The sequence below is a fragment of the Muscardinus avellanarius genome, assembly GCF_963383645.1.
Source record: "Muscardinus avellanarius genome assembly, chromosome: 1".
NCBI lineage: Eukaryota > Metazoa > Chordata > Mammalia > Rodentia > Gliridae > Muscardinus > Muscardinus avellanarius.
Window position 1 is genome coordinate 55174335 of NC_137786.1, and position 17435 is coordinate 55191769.

Below are 17435 nucleotides of genomic sequence, written 5' to 3' on the forward strand. Positions count from 1 at the left end.
TCTAAATATTTAATCTTGATTTTTTTAGGAGTAAACTAGTCTTTACACAAATGTGGCAGAAACTTCTTATTCTGCATATTGAAAAAAGGGAACATACTTAATGGTGATCCTGAAAATAATTGTTCAAGTTGTACCTTTTTTCTTTTACGAGTCTACTCCAGGCCTGGGGAAACCCACCCCAGATCTTGGTTCCTATCCCCACTATCATGTGTCAGACGAAGTCCATGGTACTCCTATTAATAAGAGCCTCTTTTATGTCATTGCTTTGTGTTTGGTACAAAGATCATTTCAAAATGAAAACTTGAAACATCATCTTGACTGGAAGTACCATAGGAGTCCTGTTTAGCAGAGTGCAGTGGCGCAGCCTGTAATCCCAGTATTTGGGAGGCTGAGACAGGAGCATCACAGATTTGAAAGATTAATTTAAAAAGGCAGGGGTGTAGCTCAGAATTGGCCACCCTAATGTTTGATCCCCAGTTATCCTCCCTTTCTGAAATATCATGTCTGAAATGACACATATTGTCTAAGGTGTGGAGAGAGCTTTTGAAATGTGAGTGTGTATAGTTTATCACAATGCTTATTACCTTACTCCAAGTCTTGAAGGAGAGGAAGTGTGCATGTGTGCATATTGTTGGGCGTACTGGAGAAGAAAGAGGTTTAGAGAGGGAAGAACCTGTGTACTGTATGTTGAGTCTCACCATCAAGCTCAGTTAGTTTTTCCACGAGGACCAAGAAGACTCAAAGAATGAGATAGGAGAATAGAATGTTCTTTCTTTTATTCTAGTATGTATACGTCTAGCTATTTACTAGTTTCTCTATTTCATTTGCAAAATCTCTTTTGGAGTGTGGTTTTACTGTCTCTGAGATTTTATAGTAAGACAAATTCAGGAAGTAATTTTCACATACAAGGAATAAGACAGTGCAGCAGAAGCCAGAGTTGGAGAGATGAAAGCAGAAGAGAAGCAGCCTGGCACTAGACTTTGGACATTCCCAGGTGTTTGCAGGATGCGGTGATGGTTAGAGGGGATCAAGGAAATAGAAAACTGTGTGAAGAACAATTTTTTGGAGGAAAAAAGGACCAATGTCCTGATTCTCTTTTTGCAAAGTCATTTTTTTTTTTTTGTGGTCTGGGGATGAAACCCAGGGGCATTCGACCTTTGAGCTACACCCCCTGCCCTGTTTTTTATTCTTTATTTTGAAACAGGGTCTCACTAAGTTACGGAGGGCCTCACTAAGTAGCTGAAGGCTGTCCGCGAACCTTGATCCTCCGGTCTCAGCCTCCCGGATGCTTGCAAGTTCGATTTTTAAGAGTGAGCCAAGATCCAAACCTAGGCAAAACTAAAACTTGATGATTAATGTCATTATTATTTTGATAATCTATGAAGCTTTTTTAACTTGGCAAAAAATTGAGTTATACACTTTGATCCACTGTCTGCTCGAGTTTTTTTTTTAAAAAACAGTATGTAACATAGATTTGTCTGTATCATTAGAAATAAGTAGCAGTGTTGTGTGTGTGTGTGTGTGTGTGTGTGTGTGTGTGTGTGTTCTTTAACGAGAAAGGAAAATCTTTTACTGAAAAACATTTGACTTAAGGATATTGACCTGGAAGAACTCCCCTCAAACCTCAAGAGTCAGGGAGGGCATAAACAGGCCATTTTTGAGCTTTCCCTCCCCACCCCGTGGGAGCTTGCCAGCTCCTTAAAGGATCTTGCTCTTACCCTCTAGTCTTGGCAACAGAAGCTCTTGTTCTTGGGCCCTCTTGTATTCTTTCACCATCTTCAAATGATTTTAGAGTCACGCTTCCCAGGCACAGAATGACAAATGTTGCTCACACGTGGGAGCTTAAAGTTGCTTCCATAAAGTAGAGTTCTGGATACTAGAGGTGGGGAGGGCAGAGGAGGCAGGTTGGATAATAGGTGCCAAATATAGTAAAGTAGTATTAAAAAGTTGTCTGTTTGACAGCATTGTAAGATGACTATAGTTTATAGTAATTTATATTTTACAAAGAACTAGAAAACAGGAGTTTAAAGGTTCTCAGTACAAAGAAATGAAAAATGTTTAAGGAAATGGAAATTAACCTGATTTGATCAGAGTCATCCCACCCTCCCCTTCAACAGTTTCTTCACTTTCTTATGGTGATAGGGAGAATGGGGTTTCTCCCTATGTGTCCTTAGCTAGGACTTGGAAGATGTGTTTCCTTTTTTTCCAAATTTTGTTAAATATTTTTCTTATAGAGTTAGTGTTAGAAAAGGTGGATAGTTCTATAATTGTTGTATTTTTAAGTTAAGTAACCTTTACAGACCAGCATAGGAACTGTAAGACATTTTATAATGTTTTAATGGAAAACAACTGATTTACAAACGAACTTTGATACAACGTGATGGTAAGTTGCTACTTATTTACAATTTAATTTTAAAATATAATTTTGTAAATTAAAAATGAATCTGCTGATAAGTCACTTTTATCTTTGGATTAGACCTACTCTTGACTACTTTTAGTATTAATACTATACTAGTAGGTTGGATAGAGACATGAAAATAATTAGTGTCAAATTCAAATATAATAATTAGCCGGGCGTGGTGGCGCACGCTTTTAATCCCTGCGCTTGGGAGGTAGAGACAGGAGGATCGCGCAGGTTCGAAGCCAGCCGTGTGCGCTGGCTTAGGAGACCCTGTTTCCAAATAAAAATGTAAAAATAGGTCTGGGAGTGTAGCCCAGAGGTAGAAGGGCTTCCAGGAACCCCAGTACCACCATACACACAAAAAAAAAACCCCACAAATATAGTACTTACTTTGGGGCAGTGACTTTTGAACTCTCAGGCCTTATAAGGAACGGTAGGAAGCCAAGTGATAGTGTTAATGCTTTCTTTATTATTAACTGATACTTATTAGGGCTGTTCTTAATTTTTGAAGAGGTTTCTTTTTTTTAATGTTGGAAAGCACTGCTTTGAGGAAAACAAGGATTATTTAGGCTTTTAGCAAGGTTGTCTAGGATAGAAATCTTAAGCCTTTTTACTAAGTACATAGAAGCAAGCCACTTTAAAAGATTACTCTATGTTAACCCTATGCGCATGGACTATTAATAAGCTGAATTTTATAATTTTACCTTAATACCTACTACTTTTGACCTTCATGTCTCTTAGGTTGTTAGTGATGATAAAGATTTCAACAAACTCTGAATTATCTTCTTAAACGTGTTACTTTTTAAAGTGATATGATAGATGAGCAGTTGAAAATGAGTTGTAGTGGCCAGGCACAGTGGTGCATACCTACAATCCCAGCTACTTGGGCTGAGGCAAGAGGTTTGGAAGTTCAAGGTCAGTCTCAGCAACTTATTGAGATACTATAACAAAATTTAAAAAGGGCTGGAGATTTGGATTAATGGTAGTACTCCAGTACTGCAAAAAAAGTATAAGGGAACAGTTTTTTGTTTTTTTCTTTTTTTTTTATACTGGGGATGGAACCCAGAGGCATTCTACCTCTGAGCTACACACCAGCCCTATTTTTTATTCTTTATTTTGAAACAGGGTCTTACTGAGTTGCAGAGGGCCTCACTAAGTAAGCTGAGGCTGGCTGTGAACCTGTGATTCTCCTCTATTATTAGCCTTCCCTGGGTTCAATCCCCAGGACCACACCAAAAAAAAAAAAAAAAAAAACATACCTGGTTTTTTAGCATACCATAAACATAAGCATGATCATTTAACTTTTTCTTTTATAGATATTTGTTTTAATTTAGCTTATTAAAACATGACTATCAAGATGAGTACTAGTTATAGAAAGCATACTTTTGACTCCTTGGAATAAATAAGGATGTAATTTAAAGTTTTTGTTAAATTTGTGTTGTTTATGATGAATATATTGAAAATTAAGAGTTTTAAACATTTATTCTGTGCAAGAGATTACAAGGCAATTTAATATACATCATCTGATTTAATCTTCATGATAGCTATAGAAGATGTAGGTTTGATTCTTATTCCACTTTAAAAGATGAAGAGAGGTTACTAATTAGCCAGCACTCCCTTGGTGTAGTATATAGCAGAGCTGGGTTTCAGAGCTAGACTCTCAAATTACAGAGTTGGTGAGTCTAATCACCTTGTTTAAATTGTGTGCATCTGTTTTGTTGTTGTCTTTTAGTAAATAGTGCCTAGGATAGTTCATTATGATAAAAAGCCAGAATCAAAATAATAGTTCCTTTTCCATGGAGGAATTCCATTAATAAATGGTTCTTTTAATCGCTATGATCACAGTTACAACTATAAAGTTAGGGCATCACAAATCTAACATTTGATTATATCTAGTTTTACTTCATGCATGATTAATTTCCTGTCATTTACGGTTATTAGTATTATGCTTTTTAATTGTATTTTCTTAATTTTTATTATTATTATTATTTTGCGGGTCTAGGGATGGAACCCAGGGGCATTCGACCTCTGAGCTACAGACCCTGCCCTATTTTTATTCTTTATTTTGAAACAGGGTCTCACTGAGTTGCAAAGGGCCTCACCAAGTAGCTGAGGCTGTCTGCGAACTGCGATCCTCTGGTCTCAGTCTCCCGAATGCTGGGATTACAAACGTGCGTCACCACACCCGGCTTTTTCTTAATTTTTGTTGTGACAAACAGAACACAGCTGTTCATAGAAATTCTCAAACCATATAGCCACCATTCTCTGTTATGATGAGTCATAACTAGTTTATAGTCAGTTAAGAGTTAAAGACAGTTTGTGTTGTGAAAACTTGAACCATGGAAAAAATCTTCTAAACTGATTGGAGGCAATTTGTTGCAAAAGAAAGAGTCATACCTGAAAATATCAACTTAAATCTGACATAGGAAATATCTATCAATTTGTGTTCTAGACAGTAAAATATCTGATAAAGTTTCCAATAAGTAAACTTACTTTCTGGCAGTCTACTAAAGCATTATGTAAGGAAGAACTTTAAAATATTGTTAAATGCTATTAGGATAGATTTTTAAATTCTCTTATTTGAAAGACATGTTGGCTCTTACAAGTGAAATTCTAAGAAAAAGTTTTGATTTTCTAACAATTTGATTTTTTTCCAGGAGTAGATCTCATAACAGATCCCGTTCAAGACAGAAAGATAGACGTAGATCTAAGAGCCCACATAAAAAACGCTCTAAATCAAGGGAGAGACGGAAATCAAGGAGTCGCTCACGTTCACGGTGAGTTTTAGAGAAGTCAGGGATAATGCTTTCGTTGGTTTTATTTTTGTGGTATAGGCTTTTAATGAGAGAAACAAAACTTTCTGATTGTTTTATTTATTTTTTATGGTACTGGGGGTGGAACCCAGGGCCTTTCTACCTTCAAGCTATACTCCCAGACCTTTTTTTAAAAAAAAAATATATATATATATATATATTTTATTTGGAAATAGGGTCTCACTGAGTTGCTGAGAGCTTCACTAAGTAGCTGAGGCTGGCTTCGAATCTGCGTGATCCTCCTGTCTCAGCCTCCCAAGCGTGGGGATTACAAGCATGAGCCACCATGCCTGGCTCTGATTGTTTTAGTAATCTAGGATTAATACTGATTGCAATTGATTTGAATCTGATGTGATATCAGTATGACTCTAGAATTTTCCAGGCTGCTTAGCCTAGGAATTGCTTTGTTTTGTAGCTTCATGTAAACTCAAATTACATAAGAGTGTATATGTAAGGTCTGTGGCCATTGTGAATTGTTTGTGTTGGTAATTGTTGGAGAAAGAGGGCCAGAATTATTTTAGTTATGAATTTATTTTTTTGTTTTTCAAGGGACAAGAGAAAAGATACCCGAGAAAAGATCAAGGAAAAGGAAAGAGTGAAAGAGAAAGATAGAGAAAAGGAGAGGGAAAAAGAGAGAGAGAGGGAAAAGGAACGTGAAAAAGAAAAGGAGCGGGGCAAAAACAAAGACCGGGACAAAGAACGGGAAAAAGACAAGGAAAAAGAGAGAGAGAGAGAGCGGGAAAAAGAGCACGAAAAGGAGCGAGACAAAGAGAAGGAAAAAGAGCAGGACAAAGAGAAGGAACGAGAAAAGGACAGGTCCAAGGAGGTGGACGACAAAAGAAAGAAGGATAAAAAGGCCAGAACGCCGCCCAGAAGTTACAATGCATCAAGAAGATCGCGTAGCTCCAGCAGGTTTGATCACGCTCAGTATTTTTTCCTGTGGTGTTTACTGATGACAAAATAAAACATAAATTTTTAACTGGGGCAAGAGATTATTCTATGCATGTGGAACCAGCATAGTGACATCAGAACATTTTCTTGTATTAACAAAATAAATATTTCTCTAGCAGAGAGATTGCCACAATGTTGAACCTGTGAGGGGGAAGAGATGGTATTGGACAAGATTTTATGAAAAGTTTTATCTAAATTTTGTAATGCACCTTTTTTTAATCCAGCAATTTACTATTATGACTATTATTTTTGCTATTTTCTTGGGGGGTGAAGAATTTTTTGACTTCTTAGGCTTCTGTTGTATTTGGATATAGTACGGAAAATTTTAATAGACAAAGTAATTTCTGTATTACAAAGTTGTAGTATTAATCTTTTTTGTCATCTGAATTTATTTTTACTTCTCATGTTGAGTGCATGACATTTAAATTTTAATTTATATTTGTCAGTTTTCAAGATTATATTTGTTCCTTCAGGCTGTTCTCTCAGGTTAGTGGGTACACTGCCACCAGGTGGCAGCCAGTTGCCATAGTAATGGCTGCACAGTTGTTCAAGGTTAACTGAACACATTCCAGATGATACCATGATTTTAAATAAATGGAAGCTCATATTATTTTAAATTGTCTCTCAAAAATATAGGAAACAATTGAGATAAAGGAGTATGTTTCCTAATTTTAAAATTTGTGCTGTTATGGTTTATTCTTTTTTTGGTGTGTGGTATTGGAGATTGAACCCAGGATCATTCTACCTCCAAGCTATACCTCTGCCCCATTTTTTATTCTTTATTTTAAAACAGGGTCTCACTAAGTACCTGAGGCTGGCTGCCAATCTGTGATCCTCCAGTCTAAGGCTCCCAAGTGCTGGGATTACAAGGGTGTGCCACCACTTCTGGCTATTTTTTATTCTTAATACTAGCCTTTGGCTAATATTAAAAGGTAATAAAAAAGATAATTGCAGGCACTTATTTGGTGCTTTCCCAAGTAACAGATATTATATCTTAGCATTATCTAATCCTTATAATAAGCTTGTGAGAAGACTGTTATTATCACTCTTTATTTTTAAGTGTGTGTGTGTGTGTGTGTGTGTGTGTGTGTGTGTGTGTGTGTGTGTGTGTTTACTGAGGATTGAACCCACAGGCATTCTACCTCTGAGCTCTACCCCCAGTCCAATTTTTTATTCTTTATTTTGAAACAGAGTCCTCCTAAGTTGTGGAGGGCCTAAGTAGCTGAGCCTGGCCACGAACCTGCAGTCATCCTGCCTCAGCCTCCCAAGTACGGTATACAAGACTGCACCACACCTGGCATTATCACATTTTAAAACATGAGGAAACGGAATTGTAGAGGAAATACTCTTTTGCTTTGTACTTTAGTAACACTTTTCCTCCATTGTAGAGATTGTTGGAGAATTCTATAGTGAGTATATAGTAGTGGTAGCTTGGAGGTAGAATTCTCCTGGGTTCTATCCCTAGTACTACACACACACACACACACAAAAAAAAAAACCCCACAAAACATATATATATATATATATAATTTCAAACTGGGTGTGGTGGCACATGCTTGTAATCCCAGTACTTGGGAGGCTAAGACAGGAGGATCTCAGGTTCAAGGCTGGCCTCAGCTACTTAGTGAGGTCCTTCACAACTTAGTGAGACCCTGTTTCCAAATAAAGAATAAAAAATAGGGCTAGAGGTATAGGTTAGAAGTAGAATGCCTTGGGTTCAATCCACCCCCCCAAAAAAAAAAAAATTCAGGTTGGAATCATTTGCTAATATGTTGAGCAAAACAGTTTAATAATAAATGTTAGTGATTACTTATTACTTTGCCATATCTAAATCCAGCTGTTAACGATTTCACCTGTGCATTCAATCTTAAATTAATAGGACAATAATAAAATGGTAAGACATTAGAGGGAAAAGTAATTTATCTATAAATGCTGATTTAAATGCCTTTTTAGAGACATTCTAATACTTGTAGTTTTGCAAGCTAATTTATCTTTCAGTTCTTGAAGAGTAGATTTTTACAGAGTAATTCACAGGGAGGCATTAAGGAGCTAGATCTGACAGACAAAACATACTTTAGTTTCCAGAAAGACGTAATTTGAAAGATCTGAAACATAATTTTTTCTACTCAAATTATTTTTCAGCATTTGATGGAAAAGAGACCCTCTTCCTTTATTAGAAAATGTGAAATTTTACATGATGGTTTTGTCACTCTATAAAATCTGTGGATCATAATTTGACCTCTTCTAAAGTTAGGTAATAAAACGTGTTCATAAAGATCCTGAGTTTAAACTGGTCTCTAGAGGAGTTAGGATATAGCTCGGTGGTAGAGCTCTTGCAGTGGGTTCAGTCTTCAACCTGAGCTCAATGTCTAGCGCTGCAAAAAATAAATAATAAAGGGTTCTGAGGAATGCTACTTAATTGAGAATATCAAGTATCCTTTTGCTTTTATATTTTTGAATTGTCCTTGATTTTAATTGTTTTTTAAATGAAGTATTTTTGACTTTCAGGGAAAGGCGTAGGAGGAGGAGCAGGAGTTCTTCCAGATCGCCAAGAACATCAAAGACCATAAAAAGGAAATCTTCTAGGTCTCCATCCCCTAGGAGGTATGTTGAAAACATGTGTTTAATGTAAAGCAAGAAATTTTTAAAAAGTACAGTTTTTCTCTAAGTGTATTATTATTATTATTATTATTATTATTATTATTATTAATTATTATTTTGGTGGTACCGGGGTTCCTAGAAACCCTTCTATCTCCGGGCTACACTAATAGACACCTATTTTTTATATTTTTATTTGGAAACAGTGTAGACATAGTGATAAAGGCACTCTCACACATAGCTGCTTACAATGCAAACTGCTAGAGTGCAAATTAAAAATAGGTCTGAGAGTATAGCCCGGAGGTAGAAACCACCTGGGTTCCACCCCCAGTACCACAAACAAATATATAAATAAATAAATAAACATAAAGACTAAAAAATAGGACTGGGGGTGTAGCTCGGAGGTAGAATGCTTCTGGGTTCCATTCCCAATACTGCAAAAAAAAAAAAAAAAAAAGAGGAATATAATTCTAGAGTGAATAACTTTGGACTTAACATTGCTTTGTGGTGTGCAAATCTCAGACATTACTTTTGGAGGTTTAAGTGCATTTATACCTTTGAGAGAGAGATTTTCAAAGTACCCTTCATAAGGTAATTTGCACTCTAGCAGTTTGCATTGTAAGCAGCTATGTGTGAGAGTGCCTTTATCACTATGTCTACAAGTTGTTATCTAAGTTAGGGATTTTTATCTACTTGATAAGAAATGGTATCATCATAATCACATTATTTTAGTTGCTTTTCTCCTCTTTTATGTGAAAGTGACCACCTCTTTGCACATTTGAAGGCCTTTATTTTTTTGGTACTGGAGATTGGACCCAAAAGCATGCCGGGCGTGGTGGCTCATGCTTGTAATCCCCGCACTTGAGAGGTGGAGACAGGAGGATCGCGCTGGTTCAAAGCCAGCCACGCTGGCTTAAGAGACCGTTTCCAAATTAAAAAATATAAAATAGGTCTGGGAGTGTAGCCCAGAGGTAGAAGGGTTTCCAGGAACCCCAGCACCACCAAAAAAACCCCCAAAAACAAAAACAAAACCCAAAAGCATTCTACCTCTGAGGTATACCCTCAGCTATTTTTTTTTCTTTTAATTTTTTTATGGGTCTTGCTATGTTGCTGAGGGTGTCATTGAACCTGCCATTCTGCTGTTTCAGCCTCCCAAGTACTGTGTGCTTACCATGCCTGGCTTTTTTTCCCCTTCTTCCATGTTCTGTAATTATTAATGATTGTTAATGTACTTTGCCTATTTCCCTGTGGCTTTTCACCCCTTTCTTATTTGCTGTGGCTCTTTTTAGTTTGTCATCTCTTTTTTGAAATTGCTTGAGCCGGGCGTGGTGGCGCACGCTTGTAATCCCCGCACTTGGGAGGCAGAGACAGGAGGATCGCGCAGGTTCGAAGCCAGCTGCGCGCGCTGGCTTAGGAGACCCCATTTCCAAATAAAAATGTAAAAATAGGTCTGGGAGTGTAGCCCGGAGGTAGAAAGGCTTCCAGGAACCCCAGTACCACCAAAATAAATAAATAAATAAAAAGAAATTGCTTGAGACTTGATTTTACAAAAGTTTTTGATTGTTAGAAATAATTTATGTCTTTTTTTTTTTTTTTCCCGGCACTGGGGATGGAACCAAGGGGATGGTACCTTCAAGCTACACCTCAGCCTTATTTTAGTCTTTTTATTTCTTGAAACAGGGTCTCACGGAGTTGTGAAGGGCCTCACTAAGTAGCTGAGGCTGTCCGTGAACCACGATTCTCTGGTCTCCGCCTCCAGAATACTGAGATTACAAGTGTGTCCCATCACACCCAGCCAGTCTTTTTCTTCTTGAAGTACTCTCTGTCTCAGCCTCCCAAGTACTAGGGTTTACAGGTGTGTGCCACCACACCCAGCTTAGGGATTGAGATTGAACCCCAGGTTTCACACATACTAGTCAAGTGCTGTAGCATCTCTGGTCCTTTTTATTTTTCATTCCTTTATTTTTGTGTGTTAACTGAGGTTGGAGCCAAGGGGATTTCTACCTCTGGGATACATCCCCAGATCTGTTTTATTTTTTATTTGGAAACAGGGTCTCACTAAATTGCTGAGTCTGGCCCTGAACCCGTGATTCTCCTATCACAGCCTCCCAAGTACTGGGATTACAAGTATGTGCTATCATGCCCAGCCTTACTTTTTGTTTTGAGGGTCTTGCTAAGTTGCCCAGGCTGGCCTCAAACTTGAGATTCTTTTGCTACATCGTTAGGCACACACCACCTTGTCCAGCAGCTATTGGGATTTTGGTAGGTATGGTTTGATTTTATAGATTGCTTTAAATTCCTTCCATCTATGAACATGGGATGTCTTTCTGTATAGGTCTTTAATTTCCTCCACACTGTGTTACAGTTTTCAGTGCACAAGTTTTGTTTTATTTGTAGTACTGGGGATTGAACCTAGTATTCTACCTCTGAGCTCTACCCCAAGCCCTATTTTACTTTTTTTTTTTTTTAAACAAGGTATTGTTAAATTGATGAGGGCCTTGCTAAGTTGCTGAAGCTGATTTTGAACCTGTGATGTTCCTGTCTCAGCCTGTTTAAGTACTTGGACTATAGGTATGTGCCACCATATCCAGCCAGTTAATAAATTTTTTGCCTCTTTGGTAAATTTATTTCTAAATATTTTATTCTTTTTGATGCTGTTGTTCCCTTGATTTTATGAATTATATATAAAGAGCCATATACATACACACACACACACACACACACACACATTTGCACATGCTTATAATCCTAGTATTTGGGAAACTGAGAAGGATCCCAAGCTCAAGGCCAGCCCGGGCAAATTAGCTAGACTATGTCTTAGAATAAAAATAAGGGCTGGGCATATAGCTTAGTGGTAGAAGCACCCCTGGGTTTAATTCCCCAATACTATCCCCTTCCCCCCAAAATAATATGTATAAATATAAATATATATATATATATATATATATATATATATGCACACATTGTATATGATTTTTGTTATTTTTCTTTTTAATATACTAATGGCGTTTTTACATGGTTTTGCTCTATCTTAAAAATATTTATACAGGAAAATTCGAAATTGTTTTCTTTTATGTACCTGAAGCTTAATTATGGTTAGAAAAAAAGTTTTTCTTCACCCAGGTTATAAAGGATTTCCCAAATTTATTTCTATTGTTCGCAAAGTTTTATTTAAAGAAAAAAGGTCTCTAGTCCAATTTGACATATTTCTATTATGTGGAATGAGAAGTGGATTCATTTTATCACTTCTCTATGATGACTCATTTGTCCGAAAACCCTTTATTATAAAAGAACAATTTTTCCTGGTAACTTGAAATGCTGTCTTTGCTGTTCTAAATTTCCATATGCACTTGGGTATGTTTCATAGATGCCTTTACTTATTTACTGGTCTTTGTATCTGTTTTTAAATTATTCATCAGAGAAAGATGATTAGAATTTCATTTTAGAGCTATTTTGCTCAAAGCTTCTGTTATGCTTCTGATATAAGATGCATCATTTTCTCCTAAATCCTAGGGGTATGTTTTTTTTTTTTTTTTAAGTTTTATTTGTTCATTCCATGGTCTGCTTAACTTTTGGTCTTGTGGGTCCTTTCTAATGGTGATGAGGAGGGCAAGTGGCATAGCGGGTTATTTGAAGCTCCCGCGTTTCACTGGTAATCATTCAGTCCTACCTGGGAGCGGCTTCTGGTTCTTTATTCTTTTTATTTTTTCTGCTTATTCATATATTGCTTTGGAAATGTGTATAGGGGAACACTATACAATCTCTCTTCGATATTCATGGGGCTTGGATCCAGGGCTCCCTGTAGATACCAAAGCCTATGAATGTTCAGCTGTAACATAAAATGGTCTAGGATTTACATATGACATGCACATACTTTTATAAACTTTTTTTGTGTGTGTGTGGCACTGGGGTTCCTGGAAACCTTTCTACCTCCAGGCTATACTCCCAGACCTATTTTATATATTTTTTTATTTGGAAACAGGGTCTCTTAAGCCAGCAAGGCTGGCTTTGAGCCTGCGCAATCATCCTGTCTCCACCTCCCAAGTGCGGGGATTACAAGTGTGTGCCACCGTGCCTGGCGCTACTTTTATAAACTTTAAATAATCTCTAGATTACTTATAATACTTGATAATATATAAGTGCTTTATAAACAAATGTTATACTGTGTTATTTAGGGAATTAATGACAAAAGTCTATAGGGGCTGGGGTTTTGACTCAGTTTTTTTTTTTTTTTTTTTTGCTCAGCAGCCTCCCCAAAAATGATAATAAAGGTTTATATTTTTAGTATGGATACAGGGCTCTTTACATACACACACACACACACACACACACACACACATTTTTTTTTGCAGTACTGGGGATGGAACCCAGTGACATTCTACCTTTGAACTAGCCCTATTTTTTTTTTTTCTTTGTTTTGAAACGATTTCACTGAGTTGCAAAGGGCCTCACTAAGTACTAGCTGATGCTGTCCCCGAACCGCGATCTCCTATCTCAGCCTCCTGAATGCTGGGGTTACAAGCATGTGCCACCACGCCCAGTTCACACACATTTTTAATCAGCAATTGGTTGAATTCATGGATAAGGAACATACAGGTATGAGCTGATTGTATTTGGCTTTGTTTTATTCTTATTTTAGTAGATATATTTCAAAAGTAATAATTTGACAATTCCAAATTGTATTTTATGGTAGCTGCTACAAAAATAACTTGGTTCTCTCTAAAAAAAACTTCTGGGTTATGGGGTGAGTTATGGGACTTATTTTTTTGTTATTTCATCAAGCCAACTTAACTAATATGTTTATTTACAGTACATTGTTTTAGAACCTTATGTTAGGTAAGGATAAAGAATATGGTGTGTTTCTAAATTTTTGAATATTAGCTGACTCATCAATATTCTTACAGCCGAATTAAGAAAGATAAAAAGAGAGAAAAAGAAAGAGACCACATTGGTGAACGAAAAGAGAGAGAGCGTTCAACTTCCACAAGAAAGAGTTCTAATGATAGAGATGGGAAGGAGAAGCTGGAGAAGAACAGTACTTCAGTTAAAGTAAGCAGTGATTATTTGATGTCTGGGCATTTTTAATATAACTAAATGTTCCTCTTCTCCCCCCCCCTCCCCCAAACCCCCTCTCTTTCTCCAGTCCTGGGGATTGAACCTAGATTTGAGCTACACCTAGCCCAGACCTTTTTATTTTTTATTTTGAGGCAGGATCTCACTTAAATTACCCAGGCTGGCTTCAGACTTGTGATTTTCCTGCTTCAGCCTCTCTAGTACCTGGGTTTATGGCTGTGCACCAAAGTGCCTGACCTAGAGTGAATTTTTTTTTTTTTTTTTTTTTTTTTTTTGCGGATGGAACCCAGGGGCATTTGACCTCCGAGCTATACCCCCTGCCCTGTTTTTTTATTTATTTTGAAACAGGGCTTCACTAAGTAACTGAGGCTCTCCGTGAACTCCAATCTTCTGGTCTCTGTCTCCCGAATTCTGGAATTACAAATGTGCACCACCATGCCTGGCTGAATGAATGTTTCTTGGGGACAAAAGTGTGTCTTGTTGATATTTAAAAATATTTGTTAAGTTAATAATTTTTAAAATTAAAATTTGAAGACAGAGCCAGTTAAAATGTTTATAGTTACAGTCCTTATTTCAGAGAATCTGAAAATGGCATACGATAAACATTTTTAAAAATCTACAGGTAGTAAATGTATTCAACACATTTACTGTTAAAATATTTGTCTAAGCTGGTCGTGGTGGTATACTGTAATCCCAATACTTGGGACATTGAGACAGCTGGATCACAGTTTCGAGGCCAGCCTTAGCAACTTAGCAAAACCCTGTTTCAAAATAAAAAATCATTGAAACCAGGGTCTAATGCCCCTGGGTTCAATCCCTAGTACTACCCCAAAAAAAAAAAAAAAAAAAAGAAGAAAGTCTGCCTGATGCCATTTTCCTCAGTACATTTGATACCATTTCCTGTTTGTTGGCTTTGTAATATATAGTTAAAATTAGGCTTATTGAATTATGCTGTTATGAAAAACTAAATTCTTCCAAGTAAGCTTTTTCTTGCATAAATATTTTAAGTACTTGTGAATTGTGTTGATTTCCTTAACTATCCTGTTAAAGTATATTTCTGTTGGAAATTGTAAGTTCTGGAACTTTGATTGTATAGTTCATACTGCTAGAAGTTTATCATAATCACCCGAAACATTTACTGAGCATATACTATGTGCAGGCACTCTGGTCTCATTTACTTTTAAGCTGAAAGCAGAATTTGGATTGTGCTGGAATAGTCTTTTTCTTAGAGGAATAATGACTTTTCTACATTTCTGTACCTTTGCTACTTGATGGCATTCTGGAAGCTATTTCACTATTTCAGCAGATACATCCTATTTTTTTATATCTGTTGGAAACATGTTTTCTTAGACTTTTATTCATCTATTTTAATTTAATTTACATGGGTTTTAATTTTTTAATTTTTAAATTTTATTTATTTATTTATTTTTTAAATTTTTGGTGGTACTGGGGGTGGAACCCAGAGGCTTTCTACCTCCGGGCTATACTCCCAGACCTTTTTTATGTATTATTTGGATACAGGGTCTCACTAAGTTGCTGAGAGCCTCACTAAGTAGATGAGGCTGGCTTCGAACCCATGTGATCCTCCTGTCTCAGCCTCCCAAGCGCGGGGATTATAAGCATGCGCCACCACACCCGGCTAATTTTTTTATTTTCTAAATTTTTTTATTTTTTTGGTGGTACTGGTGTTCCTGGAAGCCCTTCTACCTCTGGGCTACACTCCCAGACCTATTTTCATACCTTTTTTTTTTTTTTATTTTGGAAACAGGGTCTCTTAAGCCAGCACAGCTGGCTTCGAACCTGCACGATCCTCCTGTCTCCGCCTCCCAAGCCGCGGGGATTACAAGCCTGTGCCATCACACCTGGCTACATGGGTTTTATGATTTTGCTTTTATGATAAATATAAAGCAAATTGATAATGGTGTGATAATCTTCTTAATGAAAAAGTAATGGAAAAATTCAGTTTTATTCACAAACAATGAAATTAAGTCATTGAGCCATAGTAGGAGGCAAACCTTGAAGGAAATAGTAAGTATATACCTTCCTATTCATTGTAGGAGAAAGAGCACAGTAAAGAACCTGATTCAAGCGTAGTTAAAGAAGTAGATGATAAGGATGCACCAAGGACTGAGGAAAACAAAGTACAGCAGAATGGGAATTGTCAGCCAAATGAAGAAAACCTCTCTACCAAAACAGAAGCGGTATAGGACTGACTAATGAACCTCTACACTCAACGCTGGAATAAAATCCAAAGCTTTTCTCTCAACAAGGTGTACACAGGGAAGAAATCTAGCCCAGCATAAAGATAGGCGCTAACGGCTTTTCCAGTTGTTAGGCGGCATTGTGGACATCTTGTTACTGAGTAAGAAAATAAAGCATGGACAGTGAAAGTACCAGATGTTACCCAAACTCCTCATCTTCTAAAAATCTTTGCATTTTCATGGTGGCTGACACACTTGTCATGTGGTTTGTTAGTGTTTGCCAAGAACCATTGCAAATAGATTGAACATCAAAGATCCCAATTTGTACTATCCCTAAAGACTGGAGGTAAACATTGGAGGCTCTTTAAAAAAAATGCTAGTTACTGAATTTTGTATTGTTTTACTCTTTTTAAGAAGAATTTCAATATATACAGTTTGATGATGTGCTTGAAATTGGTGCAAAAATATACCTACCCTTGTAAGTGCAAAGTATGTAAGAAGTTTTAACATTTACTTCACAGGATTTACAGTGATTGTGTTAAATTCTCACTGTTGTGTTTTCTTTTGCTCACTGTTTAGGACAGCAGTTTTTCTTTAAAATAGTTTTACAGATTAAAATTGCTTAAATAAGTGGATTAAAAAACAACTGACAATGCATGCTACTGTTCTCTTTCAAAAGGAAGAACATCTGTGTTGAAATACTAATAATAATGTATTAGTATTCGGTGTTTAGAATCATTGGGTCTACCCACAAAGTAAGCATTTCTTTTTTTAACTTTCTTGACATTTCCAAGCTTATTATGAATAATATTGCAGTGTGTCTTGTCAGCTGTAGGTGGCAAATGCCCTTATGAAAAGGAAACTGGGTTTTCAAAATGGGCAATGGGAGCACAAGCTGAAGCTTTAGTGCCTTCTACAATGTGGTATATACTGTTTTCTAGAATTTTATATGTGGTAGTCATTCTCAATTCATATGGAATCTAGATATTCTATTCACACACATAGAGAGCGTGCAAGTGCTATGTCAGAAGAGCTTACTTAGTTCACCTAATATAAGAAGGAAGTCCTGTTTTCAAGACTGACTTTAGAGTTTAAAACAGCAATGCAGTTTTGGGACCATCAGTTTTATACTGTGATAACTAAACATAAAAACATACTCTTATTTTCCTCAAATCTAAGGAGCTGTTTTAGTTGAATGGCCTTATTACCTCTCAATCATTTCTCACAAATATTGTGCAAAAACTATACTTAAAGGTTCGAGGACTAGGAGTATCCAGGAGGTTATTTGTTGTATGTTCAAGTTTACTTGAGTTTAAGATATAGGTCATCCATCATTCTTAGACTCACTTGTTGCAGAAAGTTTGCTAGTAGTAAAATGACATCATTACTAATTCCCGC

The 17435-nt window shown here is 36.8% G+C and overlaps 1 protein-coding gene across 2 annotated transcripts in view; it reads left to right on the forward strand.

Annotated features, from left to right (window-relative positions):
• The window catches only part of SREK1 (splicing regulatory glutamic acid and lysine rich protein 1), a gene marked incomplete at both ends in the record, with an annotated part of 40764 nt that extends 24721 nt beyond the window's left edge, over nt 1-16043 (forward strand). For both annotated transcript variants that reach the window (XM_080692645.1, XM_080692646.1), the window contains 5 exons: nt 5059-5178; nt 5764-6126; nt 8674-8769; nt 13668-13812; nt 15894-16043. In XM_080692645.1, coding sequence (XP_080548771.1) covers nt 5059-5178; nt 5764-6126; nt 8674-8769; nt 13668-13812; nt 15894-16043 — 874 coding nt within the window. The remainder of the gene's footprint in view (nt 1-5058; nt 5179-5763; nt 6127-8673; nt 8770-13667; nt 13813-15893) is intronic.
• Nucleotides 16044-17435: the final 1392 nt, after the last annotated feature.